Here is a 24,352-nt window from a genome sequence, read left to right on the forward strand (position 1 = left end):
TATTTTCCGATATGACAAATTTGATGCACTTAAACAGAGCTCCTTTAAACAAACCGAACTACATCAAAATTGTCATATCGGGAAATATGCTGACTTATTCCCTTTTGTAATTAACCGATTCATATGTAAACATAAGTAAATATATTGCACAAAAGGTATACTATAACTTTGCACGTAATCTACAGTTCTTCAAATAAATTCGCAAAGAAAGATTATTAAAAAAATAGTAAACAAACTAAAGCGAGATAAAATAAAGAAAAATTAAATACAACACTTGGGAGAGTTAGAGTAAAATATAATAAAATATTAGATACAATGATATGTTTAAAAAATAACATAAAATTATAAAAATAACAGTTAAATCAAAACTATACGAAACAAAATAAAATAGTGTAAAATAAACCAAAAAAAGTAAATAAAACTGTATTAATAAGAGCTGAAAAAGGTGGCAAATGATTAGATTCAAGTTGGAAATTATTAAATTTAAATGTTATGGTTTGTCTGGTTGTGGTCTCTTAATTTTTATGTCCTTTGTTCAACAATTGCATGCAATCACTCTCACAATTCTTATTTTCACATCGTTAAATTGTGTAATTTTTTCTTGAACATGCAAAGAACCAAACTTAGAATGCCCTTTTTTCTGTGTCGCAGTTGTTATTTTTACTCGCATGCATATTTTTACCATGTTAGACTCGCAAAAAAGTTATTATTACAATGTTTAATTTTTTGGTCGTTTTTGGGAGAAAACCTATTGGCAAAATATGAGATTTACTGAATTAGCTATGCAAAATATCTGAGGACTGAATAGACGTAGTCATGTATAAGCACATATGTACATATGCATGTGCTTGAATACCCTGCATGGAAACCGCGAACTAGTGAATCAAATTTCTAGTTCTGTACTAGATCTTTATCGCCAAAAACGAACCAGTCCGATTGTAACCAGATCCCCACCAGTCCAAAATCACCGAAATGTGGTACTTTTAAAAACTGTTTTATTTCACTTTTTTCACTAAAAATCTATATCTAATGACGAATTTAGAATTGGTTCGGAACGAGAGAAAATTGAATTTAGAACTAGTTCGGAACTATCGAAAAAGGGATGCAGCCGGCGGCTTGCTTACCTTGCATAGATATTTGTTTGGCGTCCTTTTCGTTCAAATACGCTCTCATTCTGCACTTCGCAGATGTTGCATTTATTCTGCCCTACGGCAGGGCTGACAAGTTTTCGTGCTCTGTTCTCAGCATCTTCACATGCATATTGCGTGCTCTATGTTTAAAATGTTGCACTCTGATAATGTTGCCAGATAAGAAGGTGACATTTTTTTTCGAGAAAAGAAAACGCCATAACCAATAACAGCGAGCACTTCTGCAAACTCAGCTACAGCCAAACGAACATTTTCTACAAGGTTGAAAAAATCATGATACTTTTTTCGTCTGTCGATTTTAGAACTAGTTCGGAACTATAGAATTTACTGGCTTGGAACTATCGAAAAAGGGATGCAGCGGGGGGCAATTGACACTTCCTAGGACATCGTGATGTTAAATTCGCCAGTTGGGTTGTACTAGAAGCGCACCAGTTCAGAACTAGAGATTTCTCCACAGGGTATGAAAACACAATTCAGATTGTATGTTGTTTTGGTAGTATGGGCGCATTCCAAAACTTCAAAATACAAAGCATCAGTCTCTTTTATTTCTTAACCGCACTAGAAGAAAAAGTCTAACTTGCTCAACCTAGTTGAAAATTAGAATCTAACCTTACAATCTACTAAGGTTAAGAAATAAAAAAGACTGATGCTTTGTATTTTGAAGTTTTGGAATGCAGCCTATAATGTACAGTTAATTAATGATGTAAATTGGGTCCGCACAAGCGTAGAGGTTTTTTGTTTCATATTTTAGTACTATTATGTCTCCGATTCGTTACAGTAATTTATGCATCATAACATTCGTTTGTAAGTGGCTATTAGGTCAAAATTCAGCGATTTTGCAAGTAGTTTTTAGATAAAGAACTGATCAACAAACCGAAGAAATACAAGCTTAACAACTTCAATAACAGCAAAAATTCTTTAAAAATGGCGACTCGCTTGTGACGGTAGCATAAGCTACTACGCTTTAAAAGGCGACCGCCTACGTCTATAGCAAATACCTGCAAACCATACGCAAATTCAGCTAGATCGATGGATCTTCTTACTCCCAGGGAATCAGAGAAAACGCCTGTTCCAACTCTGCGTTCCTTATTGGAGCCATTTGTGTACGAATGATGTATCCTATCGTAGGTGTCAAATTCCGAGAGGTCGTGTATAATCGGTTTACTGTCTTGCCTTGGAAGGCTATCGAAAAATTATACCACTAAATATGCCCGACCCTCGGCAGGCAATGACAAACCTCCGAGTGTATTTCTGCCATGAAAAACAGCTTCTCATAAAAATACAATCGCCGTTCGGAGTCGGCGTAAAACTGTAGGTCCCTCCGCTTTGTGTGACAACATCAAGGCGCACACCACAAGTCGGAGGAGAAGCTCGGCCAAACACTAACATATGTGTAAGCGCCAATCTATTATTATTATTAAATATGCCCGACCGTTCTTTCTCTGAACTCTGACTAGTTTTTGATTCATGTTCCTACTGGTTTCGTAAGGCTGTCCACCACAACTGGTGAATGTAACTTAACCTTCATCGGTTGGTGAAATTCGTAGTAAGTACATATCGTCGGTGATACTGCAAAACGTTCTATATCACTTATAACATCTGGTGCTTAATTGATTTTTTATCTGTATCTGATCCCTTCTGGCAATAGTTAATCTTCATCAGCCAAAGGTAGACAGTTTTGTCATTCGCTTATTAGGGTGTAACGATTTGCAGATGCATTCGGTGTATGTAAGAGAAAATCTAAGTGTCAAGGGTACTAATAGACATAGACCGCTTCTTGTATTACCGACGATATATGTAAGTTGTTTGGCATGTGCGCGCATACATTGCTGAAAACGAAATGAGTGGATAAGCGGACCAATAAATTTAATAAGAAAAATTTAAAAAACCTAAAAAAATTAATTTGAAGCTATGCGACATACATCGTTAAAAATTTATGAAGCGGTGAACTTTCCCGTGGGAGGCTTTTCAATTAAGCCGAGAGTGTACTTTTTGGCAACCCTACAAGGATGCAGTTTTTCAAGAAGCCCATAAAAAGGACGAAACGCGAATCTTAGTAAAACTTCTATAACAACACATAGAAGAAAACTCTGAAGAAAACAGGCTGCGAAATATTCTATCCAAAAGCCTAACGGTGACTGGACATTACCAGTAAACGATATACTGGAGATTCTTATAAAAACTTACTTCCTGAGGTCTTCTGACGACACCACCGATACTTTGCACGGTCCTATAACCCACTCGTCCCGAGGTAAAACCGTAAAGTAAGTCGTAAGATATGATAGGGTGGAATGGACTATAATGTCTTTCCAATCCTACACATCTCCGGAACTTGTTGAAATCTCTCCACCCAACTACAAGCAGCTAAGGAAATTCTATGCTTATGCTTTCTCAAATTTTTACAACCTGCCTAACCCTAACACATACCGTGTGAGTGGAAATGGCGAAGGTGGTCTTTTTGCAAAGAGGAGGGCAGGGCTGGTCATGTGAAAATGTGAAATCGATAAACTTCACGGGTATAAACCTCACTTCTAATAATGACAATCTCTCCTCGAACCAACATGCATATTCTAAGTGCGAATCCGTGAAGACCGCGCCTCAAGAAATGGTATCAACGATTGAAAAAGGATTGGCAATAAAGGAATTCACGCTGGGAGTTTTCCTTGATATCGAATTTAAGATAGGTATTGTCGGGATATACTGCGATGTCTTTTAAATTTTCGTGTGGTAGTGGCTCGATTTTCGATGAATCACTCGTGGTTTCTGCTTCCTCATTTTCTTCATATTTTCCACTCGGGGATTCATGGCCCGAACTTACACTATCGAACTCAGTCTTGCAAAACCCTTGAACGATGTAAGAGGAAAAGCGGTTTTTACGCGCAATCCATGCACAGTGCAAGAGCTTTGTAAGACTTAGTGAATCCCTATATTGTTCGAAAATTTTTGTAATTTTCGTAAAATATCAGAGCGACGAATGCTGAAATGACGTTGCTTTGTACGTATGACGTTGCTCGTGCGTACGCATACCAACGTCAGATGTGTAAGTTTATTAGTTGGGGCAGTTCGGAACCACAGCGCCATTTATTGTTCGGTGGAGTGAAAGTACTCGCCAACATATTTAGTTGGACAAACATTCAGATCAATTGAGGAAAATTTGTTATATTTAACAAAGCTAGCCAAAATAAAATGATATGTGCGCACTAGGGATGTTAATTTTTTCAATTTTACGATCCCGGGACTTTCGGGGTGTCGTTGGTTCAATCCCGGGATCCCGGGATCAGTCCCGGAATTTAGATATTTATTATTTTTCAACAACTCAAATCAAAAAAATTGCATCAATATGGTTTGAGAAGCTCTCCTACCATGTAATAAATAATAAGTAAATGGGCTTGGAACGTACTTGTTTATTTAAAGTGAAAATTATTTCATAAGTAACAAAACGAAAGTGAGTAATTAAATCTATATGTATTTAATAATACTTTAGCATGTACATATATGATAACGTAATAACTTAAGGTATGTCGAAAAAAGCTTGATGCAAAAAAAATTAAGTAAAAAAATTTATTTTCTGGTTCAAAGAAGTTTATAATACTAGTGACAGAAATAAAATAAGCGCCTTATTTCGACCAGTTTTATCTATTCTTTTTGGTTATTCATTATTTATTTTTTTTTTATAAAAGTCTACCTCATATTCTTCTTCTTCTTATTTGGCGCTGTAACCGTCTAACAGGCTAACCTAATATTCACGCACGCCGCCAATTTATTGTCAAAAATTTCTCATGCACATGCAACTTGTATGTGATCAACCGAAATTGAACGGCGTGCGTATGAAGCTAACTCAATTTCCAATTTTTGTTCTGCGTGACATTTTGATTTGACGTTTCGCTCAATGAATTCAAATGCAAACGCATGCAAGTCAATTTCGGGTGACGCAAAAAAACAAATTCGACGGCATGCGTACCAAAACGCAAGCCGCGAATATTAGGTTAGCCTGTAAGCGATTTTGGCCGAGTTCAACAAAGCACGCCAGTCGTTTCTTTTCTGTGCTAACTGGCGCCAATTAGAAATGCCAAGTGAAGCCAAGTCCTTCTCCACCTGGTCTTTCCATCTCAGTGGGGGCCTTCCTCTTCCGCGTAAAGGCCCGTTAATCTTCCGCAAAATCTTTCTCTCGAATACTCCAAGAGCCGCCTCATCGGATGTTGTCATTGTCCATGCTTCTGCGCCATATACCAGCACGGGCATGGTGAGTGACTTATAGAGGTGTTTTTCGTACGTCGAGAGAGGACTTTACTCCTGAATTGCCTACTCAGTCCAAAGTAGCACTTGTTGGCAAGAGTGATTCTGCGTTAGATTTCTATGCTGACATTATTATCGGTGTTAATGCTGGTTCCCAAGTAAACGAAATTTCTACTTTCTCGAAATTATAACTGTCAACAGTGACGCGAATGCACGAATGTGCTGACTGTTTGCTTGTTGACAGGAGATACTTCGTCTTGTCCTCGTTTACCACCCATTCGCTTTGCTTCCTTATCCAACTTGGAAAAGGCAGAACAGGCTTCGGGGTTTTTGTTACCGATGATATCGATGTCATCGGCATAAGCCAGCAATTGCACGCTCTTGTAGTAAATTGTTCCTGAGCGGTTCAGTTCTGCAGCTCTTATTATCTTCTCCAACATCAGATTACAGAAGTCACATCAAAGAGAGTTCTCCTGTCTGAAGCTCCGTTTAGTGGCGAACGGCTCGGAGAGGTCTTTCCTAATTCTGACGGAGCTGGTGGTATTGCTCAGCGTCATTTTACACAGCCGTATCAGTTTGGCGGGGATGCCAAATTCAGATATAGCGGCGTATAGTCGACAAGTAGGTGGTGAGTGTCGATTCTTTTCTCGCGGGTCTCTTCCAAGAATTGGCGTATTGTGAATACCTGGTCTATGGTGGATTTTCCAGGCCTAAAGCTACACTGATAAGGCCCAATCAGTTCATTGACGGTGGGCTTCAGTCTTTCACACAATACGCTCGATAAGACCTTATATTAGAAGGCTGATCCCGCGGTAGTTGGCGCGATTGGCGGGGTCGCCTGTCTTGTGGATTGGGCAGAGCACACTTAAATTCCAGTCGTCGGGCATGCGTTTATCTGACCATATTCTGCATAAGAGTTGATGCATGCACCTTATCAACTCCTCGCCACCGTACTTGAATAGCTCAGCTGACGGCCTGTCAGCTCCAGCAGCTTTGTTGTTTTTCAGCCGCGTCATTGCTATTCGTACCTCGTCATGGTCAGGCGGAGGATCATCGACTCCGTCATCATCGACTGGGGGCTCGGGTTTTTCTTCTCCACAACTTTCCGTGCTGCTACCGTTCAGTAGCTTGGAAAAGTGTTCCCTCGATAATTTAAGTACGTTCTAAACATCGGTAACTAGGTCGCCATTGTTGTTCTTACAGCTCTTTCAGCGTTCCGTAAATCGTCTAACTCTCTGGTAAAATTTTCGGGCATTCTTCCTGTCGGCCATCATTTCAAGCTCTTCGCACTCACGTGTTTCAGCCTCTCTCTTCTTATTGCGGCAAATACTTCTCGCTTCCCTCTTCAGATCCCTATAACGGTCCCATATAGCGCGCGTTGCGCCCGATCGAAGCGTGGCGCTGTGGGCGGCATCTTTTTTCTCTGCAGCTTCCTGACACTCCTCATCGTACCAGTTGTTCTTTCGGGCTCCCTGAAATCCGACTACTTCTTCGGCGGCGATACTTAATGAGCGGGAAATGTGGTTCCACTGCTCGCATATGTCGGCTTTTTGAAGAGTGCTCTCTGAGAGCAGGTGTGAGAGTCGAGTAGCGAATGCATTGGCTGTCTGTTGTGATTGCAGCTTTTCGACGTTAAGCTTTGCTTGCATATTTGGGCGCACATTACTCATATTACATATAACTAAATGCATATAAATGGGCATTTCTCTGACGTCATAATTTTTTTAAAAGGACTTTATAGTTTCAAAGATATGATTAATTCCAAAACTTATTTACAAAATTCAGTGCAATGTAAAATAAAAATTTGGGTACCAAATGAAAGAAAAACTTCTGTAGATTTTTTTTTGAGTTCACAAGGACGAATGGAGTGCCCCTTTAATCTATTTTATTTTTTTAAGCTAATAAAGTTAGTTCTTAACATATAATTTTTTTTTTTTAAATAATGATTGCAAAATTTCAAGGATATTCAAGGATAAAATTATAAAAGGGCCTTTTTAATGTCTACTACTACTCGCCCTTTACGCACATAAAAATATAATCCTTTTAACAGGGCGATGTCCTACGAAGTGACAATTGTCGCCCTCTGCGGAACTTTTGAACTTGTTCTGAGCTGACTAGGGATGGCAAAGTTGACTTCGATTTTCGACCAAAATCGACTTTTTACTCCTGAAAGTTGAATTTTAATGATCAGTTGAATCTTAATCAGCTCTCAGATTAGATGGTTCTGAGACAGTTCTTATAACAACAGTTCCTAGATAGTTCAAAAAGAGTCACCTCCGAGCTAGAAAAAATGTGGTTAGTTTCGAGCTGGTTCTAAGAAGTATAGTATAGAGCCTTTTCTTTAAATAAGCACGCATACAATTTTGTAAATAACGTGTACATATAATCAGAGGCGGGCATTTTTTGATTTTCCAAACACATGTAATTGGGCTTCAAAATGCTGCTTGCTGCGACGTCGACACATGTATACTATCATCGTCTTCGTGCGTCATACGATAATTGACGATTGACTGATGCTTCGCTGGTATTTCGGCAAAGCAAATCAAATCAGTTGCTGTTGAGAGTGTTCGGATGCAAAAAGTTTTCTTAAATTCCAAAACAATGTGGTAGATTCAAATAAATAAATTTATAAACATGTTATATGCACTTATGGTCAGCTAATTAAGTTAAGTGACATTTTGACCAGTTTTGGCTATTTATATTTTTTGTTTATTTAATGTTTATCTTTTTTTGCTGACGGTGCCAGGCAATTTCTGCCTATCATTGCCAATCATTAAAAATTAACGCGATTTCTTAGCGCTTGAAATTTGCACTTTGAGCTACTAAATTTTAATGGACTATAAAACTGCATAGCTAAAACTATTCTAGAAATTCTAAATAAAAAGCGAAAGCGACAGAATAAGATGATTTTTTTTTAGAAATGATCTATCATTTTCTGATAGAGAATCATTTTCTTATAATAATAATAATAATAGATTGGCGCTTACACATATGTTAGTGTTTGGCCGAGCTTCTCCTCCGACTTGTGGCGTGCGCCTTGAAGTTGTCACACAAAGCGGAGGGACCTACAGTTTTACGCCGACTCCGAACGGCGATTGTATTTTTATGAGAAGCTGTTTTTCATGGCAGACATGCACTCGGAGGTTTGCCTTTGCCTGCCGAGGGACGACCGCTGTTAAGAAAAAACCTTTTTTGCTTTTTTGCGATGTTGCTTTGACCAGGGCTTGAACACAGGTGCTGATGAGTGAAAGCGCGCATTGCTTACCACTACACCACAGCGGCCGACAATCATTTCATTTTCAGTGCTCGATCACCCTTTTCACCATTTCAAAATGACTATGACACAGTTTGTAATGTCTTTTTAAACAACACATAACATTGCGACTCATAACGCGATAGCAGATCACGCATTGCACACACCCATCCATGTTTTCTATGAAAAAAAATGTAGTTCCCATTCCTCCCGAAACATTTTATGTGTGTATTATTCGAATAGTTGCGCAGTGAAGTCTCAGCAGCAACTAATTTGATTTGCTTTGCCGAAGTGCTAGCAAAGCATCAGTCAATCGTCAATTATCCTAAGACGCACGAAGACGATCATATCACACATGTGTCGACGTCGCAGCAAGCAATGTTGTTTTTTGTTGTAGAAAATGCCCATTCATTAATGCGCAAATGATCAAATAAAAAAAAAAAGGAGTTTCAAGATCTGAAAGTTTTTTAGCTTACGGTGGTAGAAGTAGTAGAAATATAGCAAAAAAAAAAGTGTTATCTATCCACAAATATGGTGAACACCGAGCACTGGCTGTTGAGCAAAACTTCGCTGCTTCGCACACAAGCGCATGTGTGTGATAGTGTGAGTGCCCACCTCTGCTTATACCCTGTGGGAAAATCTCTAGTTTTGAACTGGTGCGCTTCTAGTACATTTAGAACCACTATTAGTTCGCGATAAATCTCTTTTGCATGCAAACAACTGGCGAATTTAACACAGCGATGACATAGGAATTGGAAATTGTCCCCCGCTGCATTACCTTTTCTATAGTTCAGAACCAGTCCTAAATTCGACATATGGGATCTAGTTCGCTTTGCACCCCATTTTCTATAGTTTCGAACCAGTTGTAAACTAAAAAAGTAACAAGATGTTTTCTTTTTGGGTTACCATGGTAGCAATTTTTAATTATTTGCAGAGAAATGTATTTTCAATCTGAAATCAAACTTGTTTGAGTGAATGTAAATTAAATTGTGCATTTGAAAACACGTTTACATACCTTTGGCTGTAGCTGAATTTGCAGAGGTGCTGACTGTTATTGGTTATATTCCAGAAGGTCCCGAAATGTTAAGATGTTAACACAAATTTTAGTTTTGTATTACCAAACTATGAAAAAGCATCTGCGACGTGCAGACTGAAAGCGTATTTGAACGAAAAACCCGCCAAGCAAAAATCTATTTAAAGTAAACAAGCCCCCCGCTGCATCCCTTTTTCAGTAGTTTCGAACTAGTTCAAAATTCGCCAGATGAGATCTAGTTCGTTCTGCGTCCCTTTTTCTATAGTTTTGAACCAGTTCTAAATTCGTCATTTTAGATATAGATTTCTAAAACTGTTTTTTAAAAGTACCACATATCGCTGCTTTTGAACTGGTGGCGAACTAGTTACTATCGGACTGGTGCGTTTTTGTCGATAAAGATCTAGTACGGAACTACAAATTTGGTTCACCAGTTCGGGGTTTCCCTACAGGGTAATTAAAAATCTAAACTAAGTCGTGCGAAAAATGAGGAAAAAGGTGATATATTGAATGCTTTTTTGTGATAACTCAGCGTTAAATTGTGTTAAATGTATGGAAAGGTAATACATAGACTCCCGGCATCGAATTAAGAATATATAGAATTGTAAATATTCACAATGGTTTTCATGCTAAATATTTTTCTTAAATTTTTTCTTTAAGGATGGCTCATAAGTATTATAACATAAACATATAAATTCACGTTTATAACTGTGTTGAAAATTTTGTAGAATTCTAGAAACTGTTTTAAAAAACTTCAATATTTTAAATCAGAGTTTATAAGTATGCAGTTCTAGATCCCATTAAACTTTAGTATAATTAATCGCGCTGATTTTTTATAACTCTTTTTACGCACGCTCTTGAAGGTATTCTCCTATTTAAATATTTTCGTTTAAGATGCAAGATTATACTTTACTACACTAAAATTTGATGGGTACAAAACGGATTACTCGAAATATTTATAAAAAAATCTATGTTTAAAAAGTTTGAAATTTGAAGACAGTTTTTAGAGTTTTATGAAGTTTGCATCACAGTTAGGAATTTAAGTTCAAATGGTTTATGGAATATGGGACATAGTACTTAAGTAAAAACTTGACGAAAAATATTTAACAAAACATTGGATATTAAAAAAATCACTACATAACTACACATTTCGGGTGCTCAGTGATATATTTAGGTATGAACATTATCGGTCATATCAATAGCACCCTCATTTCAAGGTGAGATTGTTTACTACTTTCGGTTATTTTTTTTTGAAATCTGATTAAAAGGAACAAAATTTAGATGAAAAACCGTTAAATTTAACTTTGTTTTGTATAAAGTTTTAAAACACGGTTTAAATGATTTTGTTTTAAGCATGATCATTTTCTTTATAAAATAATAACAAACAAATTTTAACTCTCAATATATTGTGAATATTTAAAAAAGAAATGGTGTACGCAGCCTTTTGCTGTTAAGTATAGATTAATTAAACTTTATGGTTAGATTTTGCATTCAATTTTATACGTACGTATTATATGTATAAAAATGACATTAATGTTACCAATAACGACTTTTTTGGAAATATTTTAGCAGTTTCCCCATAAACTATGTAGAGAATTACATAATAAATACACGAAAACAGTTTTTTATTAGTTTTAGGGTCTAAGAAAATCGAAATAAATATAGTATAGTACATTTTGGCATCTTTTGTCAGCTTTCACATGACCAGGATGAGTAACATTGATAACAGCGCCACTAGCAACATATGAGCTTCAATCGTCCAGGTCTGCATCCCTTTTGCAGTAGTTCAGAGACAGTTCTGAAATTTGTAGGGCGGAACTAGCGCTTTGCCAGACTGTCTCTATATTTTGCTGCAGGGACTTTACAGAATCTTTCCTTTAATCTGATACCCATACTGGTTTTTTAAATACATTGCACTGAATTTTTTAAATCATTTTTTTGAATTACTCATATCTTTCAAATTTCAGGGTTCTTTTAAAAAATCCTGACGTCAGAGAGAAAAATTGGGAACGCATTTTTACTGTATTTGGCCCTTGGTTTTGCGCATATATTGTTTTTTTGCGCGTAAAATTGCGTGGCGCAAGGTATTATATGTATATTGAGCTACACTTTTATAAAAAAAGATTAAATATACCAAAGGAAATATAGTCGAAACTGGTCAACATAAGGCGTTTCTATTATTGCCACCAGTGTAAATTACAAATCCCGAAATTCCCGGGATTCTTGGCAAATAATTCCTAGTGCGCACATATCAACAACCGATTAGGGTTAAGATCGCATTTATCACTGCTGCGTACATCAATAGTACAAATTTTAGGTTACGATCCCACGTCATGTGTATTGTGGAACGATTACACAAGGCAACACTTATTTTGGTGCTGCACATGATAAAGCTGTTTTTAATAGACTTTTTTGTGCTGATTATGAATCGGTAAGTATAAAGTTTCGTTCAGCTCCGTGATCAAAGTGTCAAAAAATCGCGTTTTTTTCAATACTTAAGAAGCTCTAGCAAGGAAAGAAAAGGTGATGAAACCTTCTACTTACGCTTAACTGTTTTTTAGAAAGACATCCCTGTACCTTGACCTGATGGTCACTTATAAGAAGTCATTTATTGATCAGCGAAAAGTGTAAAAAAATCGCGTTTTTTGCCATATTTGAGAAGCTCTAGCAAAGAAAGAAAAGGTCATAGAACCTTACTTAGGCTTATATTAAAGCTAGAACTCTCAACTACTGTCACTGAAAATTCCATCCCTGCACCTTGACCTGATGGTTATACAACAATAAAAAAATACTGAAAAATTGTGCGTTTGAAAAAAAAAAAATAAAGTTGCTATTCCTTTTATCCTGCGGTGGATGTATAGCATGATGGACTGGCTAATATTAACATATGGAGCGGTGGCATGGTCCGAATGAGAATTGCTTACCAGGATTCATAGGCTGGCATGCACCTCTATAACGAGGGTTATGGGCACTTTCCAAATCGCATTCCTGGAAGTCGTTCTCGGCTTGACGCCACAGAAAAACGGCAAAGATGATTCATAAGGGAGGTTACAGGTAAATGTAAGTGGACCTTAATTAGAGTGGGTGAGGAAATCAGAATTAAGATTCCCATCTACAGTTCAACAGAGATGATATCATCAAGAGAGCAATCTGTGCCAAAATACTATTCAAGGTCGAACTAGGCAACAAAGGCGGCACATTGCCAAGTGTGCTACACAGATGGTTCAAAAACTGACGAGTATATGGTTGTAATGTCATGAACTTCATCGTGATGTATAAATACCCTAGCATCTTTCAACCGAAGTTTGTTTTATTTACAGGCCATAAATCTGCAATCCGCGGCCGCTTTGACAGAGTGGTTAGAGGTGGTTACTACCACTCCGTAGAGCATGGGTTCAATCCCTGGTCCGGGCAATATGTAAATTAGAAAAAGTTTTTTCTAACAGAGGTCGCTTCTCGGCAAGCAATAGCGCCGAGTGTATTTCGTGCCATGAAGAAGCTTCTCATAAAATCCATTTGCCGTTCGGAGGAGAAGCGCCAAAATATTATTATTAGTCAGAGTCAGCTTGCTGTCATTTGCAGTCGCAGTCAGGCATCACTAAATGCCATATCAATAGAAATGTATATAGGCTAACAAGGAGACTGAAAAATTACCCTGTAGGGAAACGAACTAGTGCGGAACTGGTTCGGTTGTAGTGCGTTTGGAACCATGACTAGTACGCGTTAATTCTCTTTTGCATGCTAGCGACTGGCGAATTTAACATTGCGATTTCCTAGGAAGTGTCAATTGTCCCCCGTTGCATCCCTTTGGCTCTAGTTCCGAACCAGTTCTAAATTCGACAGATGAGATCTAGTTCGATCTGCATCCATTTTTTATACTTCCCAACCTGTTATAAATTCGTCACCTTAGATCTACATTTCTAATCAGGCTTGTCTAAACATTTACCTTCTATATTAAATACGATCGGTTGAAGGAAGGACAATACAATCACAAATGTTTAAACCCATTTATAAAAAATTTATAAACCACATTAGTAGTAGTAGTAGTATTAAACTTAGGTAGTAAGTAAAAAACAAAAGTGCGTTCTGCTTAAAAGTAAAAATATTAGTTCACTTTGTCTTACTTGTCTAAATTTAAGCATACTGATTTTTAAGTAAATTCAGTTCTTTTTAAGCTTATATGTATATGAAGTACTTCGAAAGTTTTTGTCGTACTTAACTTAAATAAGATATACAGTCAGTCAATAAAGTTTAGGTACAGTGAAGTTTTTACAATACCGGTAACTATTTTTTAAATATTTTATTTTCCCTTAATTTTTTATAAAAATATGGTTAATTCTACACCAAAAACCCCAAAAATCAGAGTTCCAAACCTTATGCAAAATTAAAGAAAACTGCGAATTTCCATCCAAGTATTGCAATTTACACTCTTTAGAAAAAAGTTAAGTACTCAGTTATTAGCCCATTCAATTTTAGTATAACAAAGTGCAAGTTTGAGGTAGCTAGGACTTACCATTGATATTTAGCAATTTTTTTTTTTTGTTTGGTAAGTCCTAGCTTCCTCACACTTGCACCTCATTATACTAAAATTGAATGGACTAAACAACTTTTTCTAGAGAGCGTAAATAGAAAGTGAATTATTTTAATGAAATTTTGCAGAATTTTCTTAAATTTTGCACAAGGTTTGGAACTATGATTTTTGGGGATTTTGTTGCAGAATTGACCATATTTTTATAAAAAATTACCGAAAACTAAAACATTAAAAAAATAGTTGCCCGTATTGTAAAAAATTCGTTGTACCTAAACTTTATTGACTGACTGTATTAAGGTAGCTGTGGTGGATTGCATAAAAAAACTTAATTTGTCTTTTCTTCAAAAAAAGGTAGCTCTGGTGGCTTGCATTTTTAAATAAATTTTGTGAGAAAGTGGTAATTATTTTGACACTTTGTTTTTAAATGCCTCTTTTTCTGCAACTTCATTGCCTTTCTCAATTGTCCTTCAGGATCTTGGCCTTTGTTTATGGAATCACTAAGTATAATGATTATTAAGCAACTCAAAAACTATACCAGCGTGATAACCGACGTATCCTTTCGAGAGGTAGCCGCACCCTTAATCAGGTAAAAATTTCAGTAGGCTACGTCTTTATGGCCTTTTCAGTTTAAAAAGTTATCATTATTTTTAAGTGGAAAAATAAAACTGAAAATTAATGATAATCTCTGCGCGAAAAAATAAAAATCATAAAATAATCATTATTTGTAATCCCAAAAATAAAAATCAAATAATAGTTATTTCCGTTTGAGCGAAAAAATAAAACTCAATAATAATTCATAAAATAATGATTAAATGCTGATTTAAATTATTTTACTCATAATGATTACCTTCCCTGCCTTTAAAATTTAAATTAGAATAGTTTAGTGAAAGTACCACATTTCACTGCTTTTGGTCTGGTGCGCAACTAGTTACTATCGGACTGGTTCGTTTTTGTCAAAAAAGAACTAGTAGTGAACTAGAAATCTGGTTCACTAGTTCGTGTTTTCCCTACAGGGTAACAAAGAAAGCAGCAGCTATCCGGATAATAGGACAATAATCCTTGCAGCAGGACCATATCAGGGGAAAGTTAAGGGAGAACTCACATAGGCTACGGCAGGACCAAAAACTTATTGGATGTTACATCTCCTGGAAAAGAAGAGCCATGTTGCAGGTTGCGAGCCCCCATGAATGTCCTAGCTCAGACGACTCCTGTCGTTACTACACTCAGAAAACGGTTTAGTTGTAATTACCAAGATTTGGTTATAGTGACCAAGTGGCATAGTTGGATATGGCGAAATAAATATCTAGTTCACGAAAGTCTGCAATTTACTTGAGACTTCTAGCTGGGACAAATGATATTTGTTACTAATTACAAAACGACTACCTTGAGTGGACAATATTGTTAGTTGAATAAAATCATTGTTGAGCAAATATAAACAATGCTTTGGTTGATACAAGATTTCAATTAATTTTGTGAACTTGCTGTAGACGTGAATCAGCTAGCCGTTTATTATTGGAAAAAACGTTTCAGTTTGACACAAATAAAAATTTACTCGATGGTTGTTGTGTTTACTTTCTTCTTTTTTTTGCATATATTAAGCATAAAAAATACATACATATTTACATAAATAGTTACTAGTGTAAATAATACATATGCATATGGTGGTAAGAGTTTCCTAAAAAGAAACGATGAAACAGGAATAGTCGTGCGAAAACCCAGGTCAATATCTGCTGGAAGTGCTGGTTTAAGTATACTGCTTTGCTTTTTCCTTGGCTAAATAGATACTTTCAAATTATAATTCACATAAATTATCTATCCACTGAGAAACCCCGGTTGGCATCAAACTTTATATTTTTAAATAACTATGCGCACACCGAAACAACTCGCGGCGATGGCAAAACTGAAACTGAGAAAACAAGCCTGGGAATGTCACGGCACACACTTTTCTTTCTCTACTTCTCTTCTTTCTCTATTTATTAAAGGCCTGCAAATGTTGAACTATTAAACATAGCGACATGTGTCACATCATGCAAGTATCAGTTCATATTATGTCGCTCATACATGTTTCACAATAATATATGAAGACACTGTCGAATAATTGAAATCAAATCATGCATCAAATCTATGCATGTCAACCCAAGCAACACATGCGACACATGCGACATAGTCAGCATTACTAATTACGTTTTATATACGGGAAGGGATTTTGTAAATTTTTTAACCACGTTTTTTTATAGAGAATTAATCAAAGATTACGATGGTATAATTATAAATCCCTAATTTACTGGTCTTCACAATGCAAATCAACTTCAAAAAGTTCAACTGTTAATAGCTAAGTTAGCTTTAGGACAATCTTGACCATCTTATATATATGTAGAAGTATTAAGCCCGCTTCTTTAGCTTTAAAACGACGTTAAGATGAAGTCTTTACCATGTGCAGAACCCGAGATATAATGATTTGAAGAAGTACATGATTAGTCAGAATCACGAAAAGGTTCAAACTTTGACAGATCATATCTCCGAAGAAAAAAAAGAAGAAAAAAATTCCTCGAACACGTGTAGCTTACTTCATATATAGAACCCATAAAAAAATTTGAAGCCAATCGAAAGTGTAACACCAAATTTGGTGTCCGATATGAAAAAGAATGTCTCATATAGAAACCTATCCAATCACCGGAATGCCACATCACCTGAACAGTAGGGTGGTCCAAAACCAGTAAAGTCGGAATTGTAATGCTTCACCCCTAGGATTGTTCAATATCGAAAAAAGTATGTCTCTATTTTTTATTTTTGAAATCAAAAAATATTTAGAGGTCGCTCAAAGCGCTCAAAGTTTTCCAAAGTATAGAATTCTTGAAAATCAATATTTTTCGCCGGGAGACTTTCAATAATAATACCCAATTGTTTATTTAACCAATTTTTAATACTAACGATTTTTTATTGGTCCGCCCATTGCATTTTTCGGGGTTTTTGTTGGGTTTTGGCGGACCTATAAGTTATAGTTGTGATAAAAAAATGGTTAAATAAACAATTGGTTATTATTATTGGGAATCTCCTGCAGATAAACAGAGTTTTCCGATAGAAAAATATTGATTCTTAAGAATTCTGTACCATTTCTACGAAAAGTTGTTTTTTCCCCATATAAAATACATGGCAGACTTTAAGCGCTTTGAGCGACCTCTAAATATTGTTTGATTTCAAAATAAAAACATAGGGATATATTTTTTCGCTATAGAACAATCCTAGGGGTAAGAGCATAAAAATTCCGACTTTACTTTTTCACATGCATTTTTGGACCACCCTACTGCACAGGTAAGCACTAAACAAGCCCTTATCTTCAGCACCTTAAGAAGATCGTTCAAGACCACAATCCAGAGAACTATTGGCAATCATCAAAGAGCCCCTCATCTCAGGCTCCTCTAGCCGATAATCGTCCATATGACGTACATAACTTTTTTTTTTGCATTTTTACGCCGAGCCACGAAAGGCAGGAGTTTGTTTAGTACCGAGATCTAAACTAATCAGCTTGAGAACCAAACTCATCAGCTGATTACACTGGTTTACAGCAAAAATGATCAATGGATGCCACTATCCAATTCCTATAAAGAATTGCTCGCTGATTCCGAAAATTTACTTAATTTTTTTATTCTATGGATACGTTTTCGAGATATTTTCAATTTAGCGTTTTTCAGCTTAAAACAAAAGGTGATTCCACTTAGTGGCTTATATCTCATGAACGAATTTAACAAACTGAAAATGGAATACGGCATGAAAGCTAACAAAATTCTACATAAACCGTATATACATCACTAGGGCAACCCAAAATATGCTCCTAAAAACTAGTTTTAAGCGCCTAAAATATGCCATTAAAATCATTATAAGCCATAAGATATGCTTTTAAATTTCGTTTATGTAGTATGTGCATGCCCAAAAATACCTTTAACGTTATTTGCAGCACCTAAAATTTCATAAAAGTGTATATACATAAATATTTATGTTCAATAATTCACATTTATTCGATTTGTTTTTAAAACATCTTGTGAAAGTACATGGAATCTAATTCACAAATTGTTTCACATAGGAATTCATACTGTGCATGTTTGTAGATACAGCGGGAAGTACTAGTTGGGAGTTTTGGAGTCGAATACCGGTACCTTGCAAATCTACCGCCAATGCTTCCTGCTGTCGTATTTAACATGGAGTTGTCCTAGAAGGTGGCAATTGCCTCCCTCTACGTAACTTTGAAATGGTACTTGTAGTAGTAACACGTAGCCTGTAACCAAACCACGTTTTGTATCTCGCTGCGTAACCTGGTACTAGTAATAATAAAGGTTTCCATAACAAAACACAGTTACTTGCGTTTGATGAAATCTTTGTTAATTGCTTGCCAATCGAAATTATAACGGCGCGCCATGGCGGGTCAGCGTCGGGACAACTCATCTGTCAAGAGCGAAACATATAAATATGTAGTATTATCTTTCTCACACATAAAAAACTGAATGTAAACACGATGTGAATGTGCACTTTGATATTTATTTCATTTTCGACACAATGTTACTATATTGTTATTATTTCAGAAAATTTTATTATTAGTTCTAAACCTAGCAACGCAGCACAAAGTATCCGAAAATATGCAGTTACTGCAAGATATGCTGAAATATGTATTTATTGCAAAATATGCTAAAATATGCTCTATGAAATATAGCTCAAACTTTATATTTTTTGGAAAAACGTTTAAGCATTTCATCAGCGTGTTGCTAACATGCCTGACAAAAAACATGCCCAAACATATTTTGGGTTGGCCTATACATCACTTTTCGATAGCTCTTATAGTTTCTGACAAATTAATTAATCCATCCAGATTTTTTTTTCATTTATGAAAATAGGAAAAAACACTTTAACTGAAGAAAAATTAAAGAAATAACAGGTGCTGTGTCAAATTTTTGCCTTAGTGCTAAAGCCTGTTCTGTTTTAATAAAAATCAAGTTACTAATGAAGAAAATCGATGGATAAATAAAAAAGTAATGAGTGGTCAAATGAAAATGCGCAAAGATTTTTTGTGTGAAATATGAGCATAAAAGCGTGCTACTTAGGTGTACATGTCGTTTGAGTAACATCCAAGGTACATTGAACAGGTAGTATCAGTAGAGCAGCTGATTTGATTTATTTTCAAATTATTTGGTCTCGAAAATGTCAAATATTTTTAATTTTTTCTCACAAAAATTCTGAATTGTTAAAATCCATTTGCATGTGAAACCTTTTTCCATACAAAACAAGCGATTGAATAGCAGCTTTTGGATCGTTCGCAACTCAGCAGCACAACCGCTGATTACTGGCCCTTGTAAAGGATGGATCAATGCTTCGAGAAGCAAACAAATTTACTAGGAAAGAAAGTTGCATCAATTTTTATTTTTTCCAATTTCAATTTTTGATTTTTTATAATTTTTTGTATTTCACATGGCACGCTTTGATTTATAAGAAAAAATTCAGAACAGTTTTTGACACTTTCGATACCAGAAGCAACAACCAAATACACGCAAATGTTGTTTTTGCTCTACTGATACTACCTGTTTAATGTGCCTTGGTAACATCACTTCTTGCTCATTTCTGTTAGTTTTTTAATTTTGCTCCTGTTAAAATTCGATTTTTTTTATTTTTTTCAACCAAAAAACCAAAAAGGTTGTAATGATTAATTAATTTGTCAGAAACTATCAGTCCTATCGGAAAGTAACGTATGGACGGTTACGGAAAATTTTGTTAGCTCTCATTTGTCGTGTTGTCGTTTTGGTTTAAGCTGAATAATGCTAAATTGAAAATATCTCGAAAACGTATACATAGAATAAAAAAAATAACTCGATTTTTGGAATCAGCGGGCGATTCTACGTACGAATTGAATAGTGGCGTCTGGAAAACAAAAACCAATTTGATATATCAAATGTGCTGGGATAAGAGCTAAAATAGTGGCATAAGCAACGGAGTCGCTCGTGTAATTCAAAACTAGTTTTACAAGCTTTAAAAAATAGGGAACAAACGTGTCTTGATACACTAGAGCGAACTTTAAAGCTAACTTCAGCCAGAAGAAGCGGAATTGAAATTGAGCCAGTCAGTAATTTAAATATAAAAATTGTACCAAGCATTTCCCTGAGACTGACAAGTCTAGGACTGATAAGTTTACGACAAGAATGCAGAGAACATGTGAGGGAATACCACGTTATGTGGTACCTCTGTTTACCCTCCGCCTTATGGAGGTACTGCCCCATGATGGAGCATGAGCTAGTTAAACCTGTGTAGAACGATTGACTCCGATAGGGTTTACTGCGAAGGCTTTGTAAACAAATGCTATCTCTATCTAGTGGCCATTGTTGTGCGGTAACACCCCTCCTGAGCTTAGGCTTCACGCAAACGAAAAGGTCCGATATTCCGTAAAATCTACGAAAATGCGATCACTGAATCCGAATTGCTACGAACGTATGTGTTCAAATTATACGCTACGTTCGTATGTAGCTATTCAAATTCAATGATAGCATTTTCGTAGATTTCACGAAAAATGGGACTACTATGGATTCTGTGATAAACCTGTATAGTTGGGCTGATAGATAAGCGCTGTTAGATCAAACACTGTACTTGCATGAAGGTGCGTACATCAAGAGTTTCTTAATTCATGTGCGCACTTGAATGCCTGCACTTTGCTTTTTTGGCGCTTCTTGACTTTTTGAATGGCGATCTTGAGGAATCCTTTTTCTTATTACCAATTCAATCAATATCTTCAAAAGTCAGATTTATGAAATCAAATTCAAAACTTTCATTAAGTACAGTGTGCCATTTTCTCATGAATACTAAATAAGCAAAACAAGACAACTGATTTCCTTTTTCCGGACAATCTCGATTTGCTTTACTCCTGAGCAGTTCTCCTGTTTGGGAAGATTTTTTTTTATTTACTTTTCAATTATCGGACCTGGTCTAGTGTACTGTTGCATAAAACTATTGGCGCGTAATTATAGTCAAGAAAAAGTACTCTCTAACGTTAGCGCATCTAATCTATAGTGTATCATAGTCGTGTTAGTAGCTGCTTTTTCGCTTAGAGTCGACAGTAAAGTTAGAGTGACGAAAAGCTGTTACTAAGGCTAGCACTAAATCTGACAAATGCTATGGTATTTGATTTTTCTTGTTTATTTTTCGCAGTTTTGTTGCCCAATTTTAGTATAATGAGGTGCAAGTTTCAAGTCTCTAAAAATTACCGTTAATTTTTGAGATTTTTTTTTCAAGGGTGTTTCGCATTTTCTTCCTATAAAGCACGAACAAAATCTATTTTTAAGAAATGGAATTGAAAAGTGGAAAATTTTGATGAAATTTTTTGGTATTTCTTGAATTTTCCCGAGTTCTATATGAAATTGAAAAAATCGATTCTGCTGGTTTTTGATATTGAACTATCGATGGAATAACGACTTACAACATGTCTCAGGACAAAATTTTACACTTGATCGCTTTCCCTTTGCATTATATGTAATGACCAGGGAACGGATTTTATGGAAATTGCCTTTTTTTCTGCTAAAGAGATAGAGTATATTCGATTAAGAATGTCCACGATTTAGCTTTCCCTGATTCCATATACATATACACATTTGAAGTTGCCTTTTTTTGCCTTTTTTAAGATATTTGCCTTTTTTTGCCTTTTTTAAGATATTTGCCTTTTTTTGCCTTTTCTACCTTTAAAAAAGTGATTATAGCATTGACAATTTTTTTTAATATTAAAAAATATACACATGCCCATGCAGCTTATAGAAGCACAGGGACCTCTTGCCAAATTGGTGTTGAAAAAATTCAAAGCCGTTTTCTCAGCTAACGTTTGAAGACAATAAGGGGTGTGGATAAAATTGTAAAGGGGGAGGAAAGCGCCCTTATTTCTGATAATATGAACGTTTCAAACGTTCCATATTTAAATTGGGCTCCACTTGTATCAACTTACGTCGAGCGCACATTTAGTACATTCAAGGCTTTTCTTCGCGAAAATCGAATGAAAATGCTGCCAGAAAACTTCAAAATGCATCTTGTGGTTCAATGTTACTACAACTATACAGATTAAAGTTTTATGAGTTAGAAACTCGAAAGGATAAAATAGTCAAAGATTCAAAGTACAAATTTTTCATATAATGAAACTAGTTCATAGTTTTTCTCTTTTTACTTGTAATATAAATATTTCTAAAATAAATGTATTTTTTGATTGTTCTTCGTATTTTCTGTCTTTTTTAATGCCTTATTTTTGCAATACCTTTTTTTTTGCCTTTTTCGCTATTTTGGTTTGCCTTTTTTGCAATACCTAGTGACTTTTCCTGCCTTTTTCGCTATTTTATTTTGCCTTTTCCATCCTATTTCGTTACTTTATTTTGCCTTTTTTATAGGTTTTTAGGTCCTAAAAATCCGTTCCCTGGTAATGACATTGCCAGGTTAAAGTAATGCATTCTGTAAACTTGAAGATAAGTGGTGAAGTGCTTAAGAATGAGCATACAATTGGAGGTAAGCGAATTAGTGTAAAATTTCTTACCCACTGCATTACATGTAATGCAATGGAAAAGCGAATAAGTGTAAAACTTCGTCTTGAGGCCTACTGTAATGCGTTATTCCATCAATACAAAAAATAAGCCCTTACCAAAAAACAAAAGTTTTTGCTGGGGGTTTAATTCACATCATTGTCTATTCCAAAAGTTAGAAGTTGTGTAAACAGTTGCTAGGTGAACGAGTTGTGGCTTTATTGTGAACATAAATGTGAGTTTAACGAAATTTTAGTTTTTACATATATGAATAATTAGAAATATAATAAAAATTTTTTAACTAGCATTAAAGAGACATTGATTCACATACATACATATATTCTTGCATATTAGGGTGGTTCAGAAAATAAATTTTTTTTTCCTCGGAACCTCATGAAGTCATTTTTCGATAAGTGAACTCGGTCAAAATTTAATCGAGGTCAAAGTCGAATTCACCATTCAGACCTTTTTTGTAGAGCGTTCAATTATCTAAAAAAATACTCTAAGACCTTTACAGTACAACGTATCTTTCGTTAAATATAAAAATCAGAGGTAAAAAAAACAATTTTTCCAGTGTTATTCTTATGGAAAATCGAAAAGTGCGATGCGGACATTCTTTATATTCTTAATATTAAGGGCTCATATTTTCTGAGATTTATTTTGGCGTCTAAACGAAACTTTGGTTCCGAGGAAAAACATTTTTTTTTTTTCTGAACCACCCTATTGCATATACATATAAACTCGGTAGGTAAAATATATATTTACATTGTATATTAACACCACCGATTTTCTATAGAATTTGTTTGAACAGCTTCGCTTTATATCTGCATAATTCTATTATTTTCTGTCCTCTGTATTTCTGGGTATCCTTAATACTTCAATGTTATTTCGTGTGTGTCGTCTGCCACCACCTGGTTCGATTTCAACGTGTCCTCGGTTCGCGATACCTTGATATGTTTCTATATTCGATCACTGTCTCCACTGCCTTATCCAATTGTTTGTTTCAAACCGTTCAACTAAATTACAATAAAACTCTCCGGTAACCAAAATAAACCAACCAAAGCAGCAAGACGTCAGGAGATAATTAAAATCACTGAACAACTAATTGAGGCTATCAATAGCGGCGATTTCGATGGATACACGTAAGTCTGAATAATTATTTTATATAACTTTTTGTACGTAACTTGGTGAATCAATTATAAGCACTCCATGTTATTGTCTGAAAGTATATGTGGTGGTCCAATCGCGGGATGTGCATTTTTGTAGTTAGGAATGCGATGAAGTCAACTGTCACTAGGTGACCAAGCTTTCCATGGCATTTGCTTGGAGAGAGGAGAGAGGGCGAACATTTTCCGCGAGAAAAGTTATTAATAACATAATAAGAAAATCAAATATAATGCACGGACTTTTTAAGTGACCAAGTACAGGTCGTAGGTAGGTTTGCCAACAGTTTCTAAGACATTTATAGTACCTTTTCAAAAAAATCTGAAAATGTAATGTACACTTCAAAAGAAAAAGTAAAAGCGCTTTTTAAATATACCCCTTCTTTCTTATGCATTCCTCTATAAAAAAATATATTCCTTTTAAAGTATCGTATGGTTTATCGCAATCCATATTTAAATTAAA

General features: G+C 35.6%; 1 protein-coding gene across 1 annotated transcript in view; it reads left to right on the forward strand.

Moving 5' to 3' along the window:
• The window catches only part of LOC118745503 (calcium/calmodulin-dependent protein kinase type II alpha chain-like), a gene marked incomplete at its 5' end in the record, with an annotated part of 165,068 nt that overhangs the window by 132,147 nt on the left and 8,569 nt on the right, over window positions 1-24,352 (forward strand). The window contains one exon of the mRNA XM_036478952.1: window positions 23,793-23,868. Coding sequence (XP_036334845.1) covers window positions 23,793-23,868 — 76 coding nt within the window. The remainder of the gene's footprint in view (window positions 1-23,792; window positions 23,869-24,352) is intronic.

Source organism: Rhagoletis pomonella, unplaced genomic scaffold (assembly GCF_013731165.1).
Source record: "Rhagoletis pomonella isolate Grant_MI unplaced genomic scaffold, Rhpom_1.0 Rhpom_scaffold_00009, whole genome shotgun sequence".
Taxonomy (NCBI): domain Eukaryota; kingdom Metazoa; phylum Arthropoda; class Insecta; order Diptera; family Tephritidae; genus Rhagoletis; species Rhagoletis pomonella.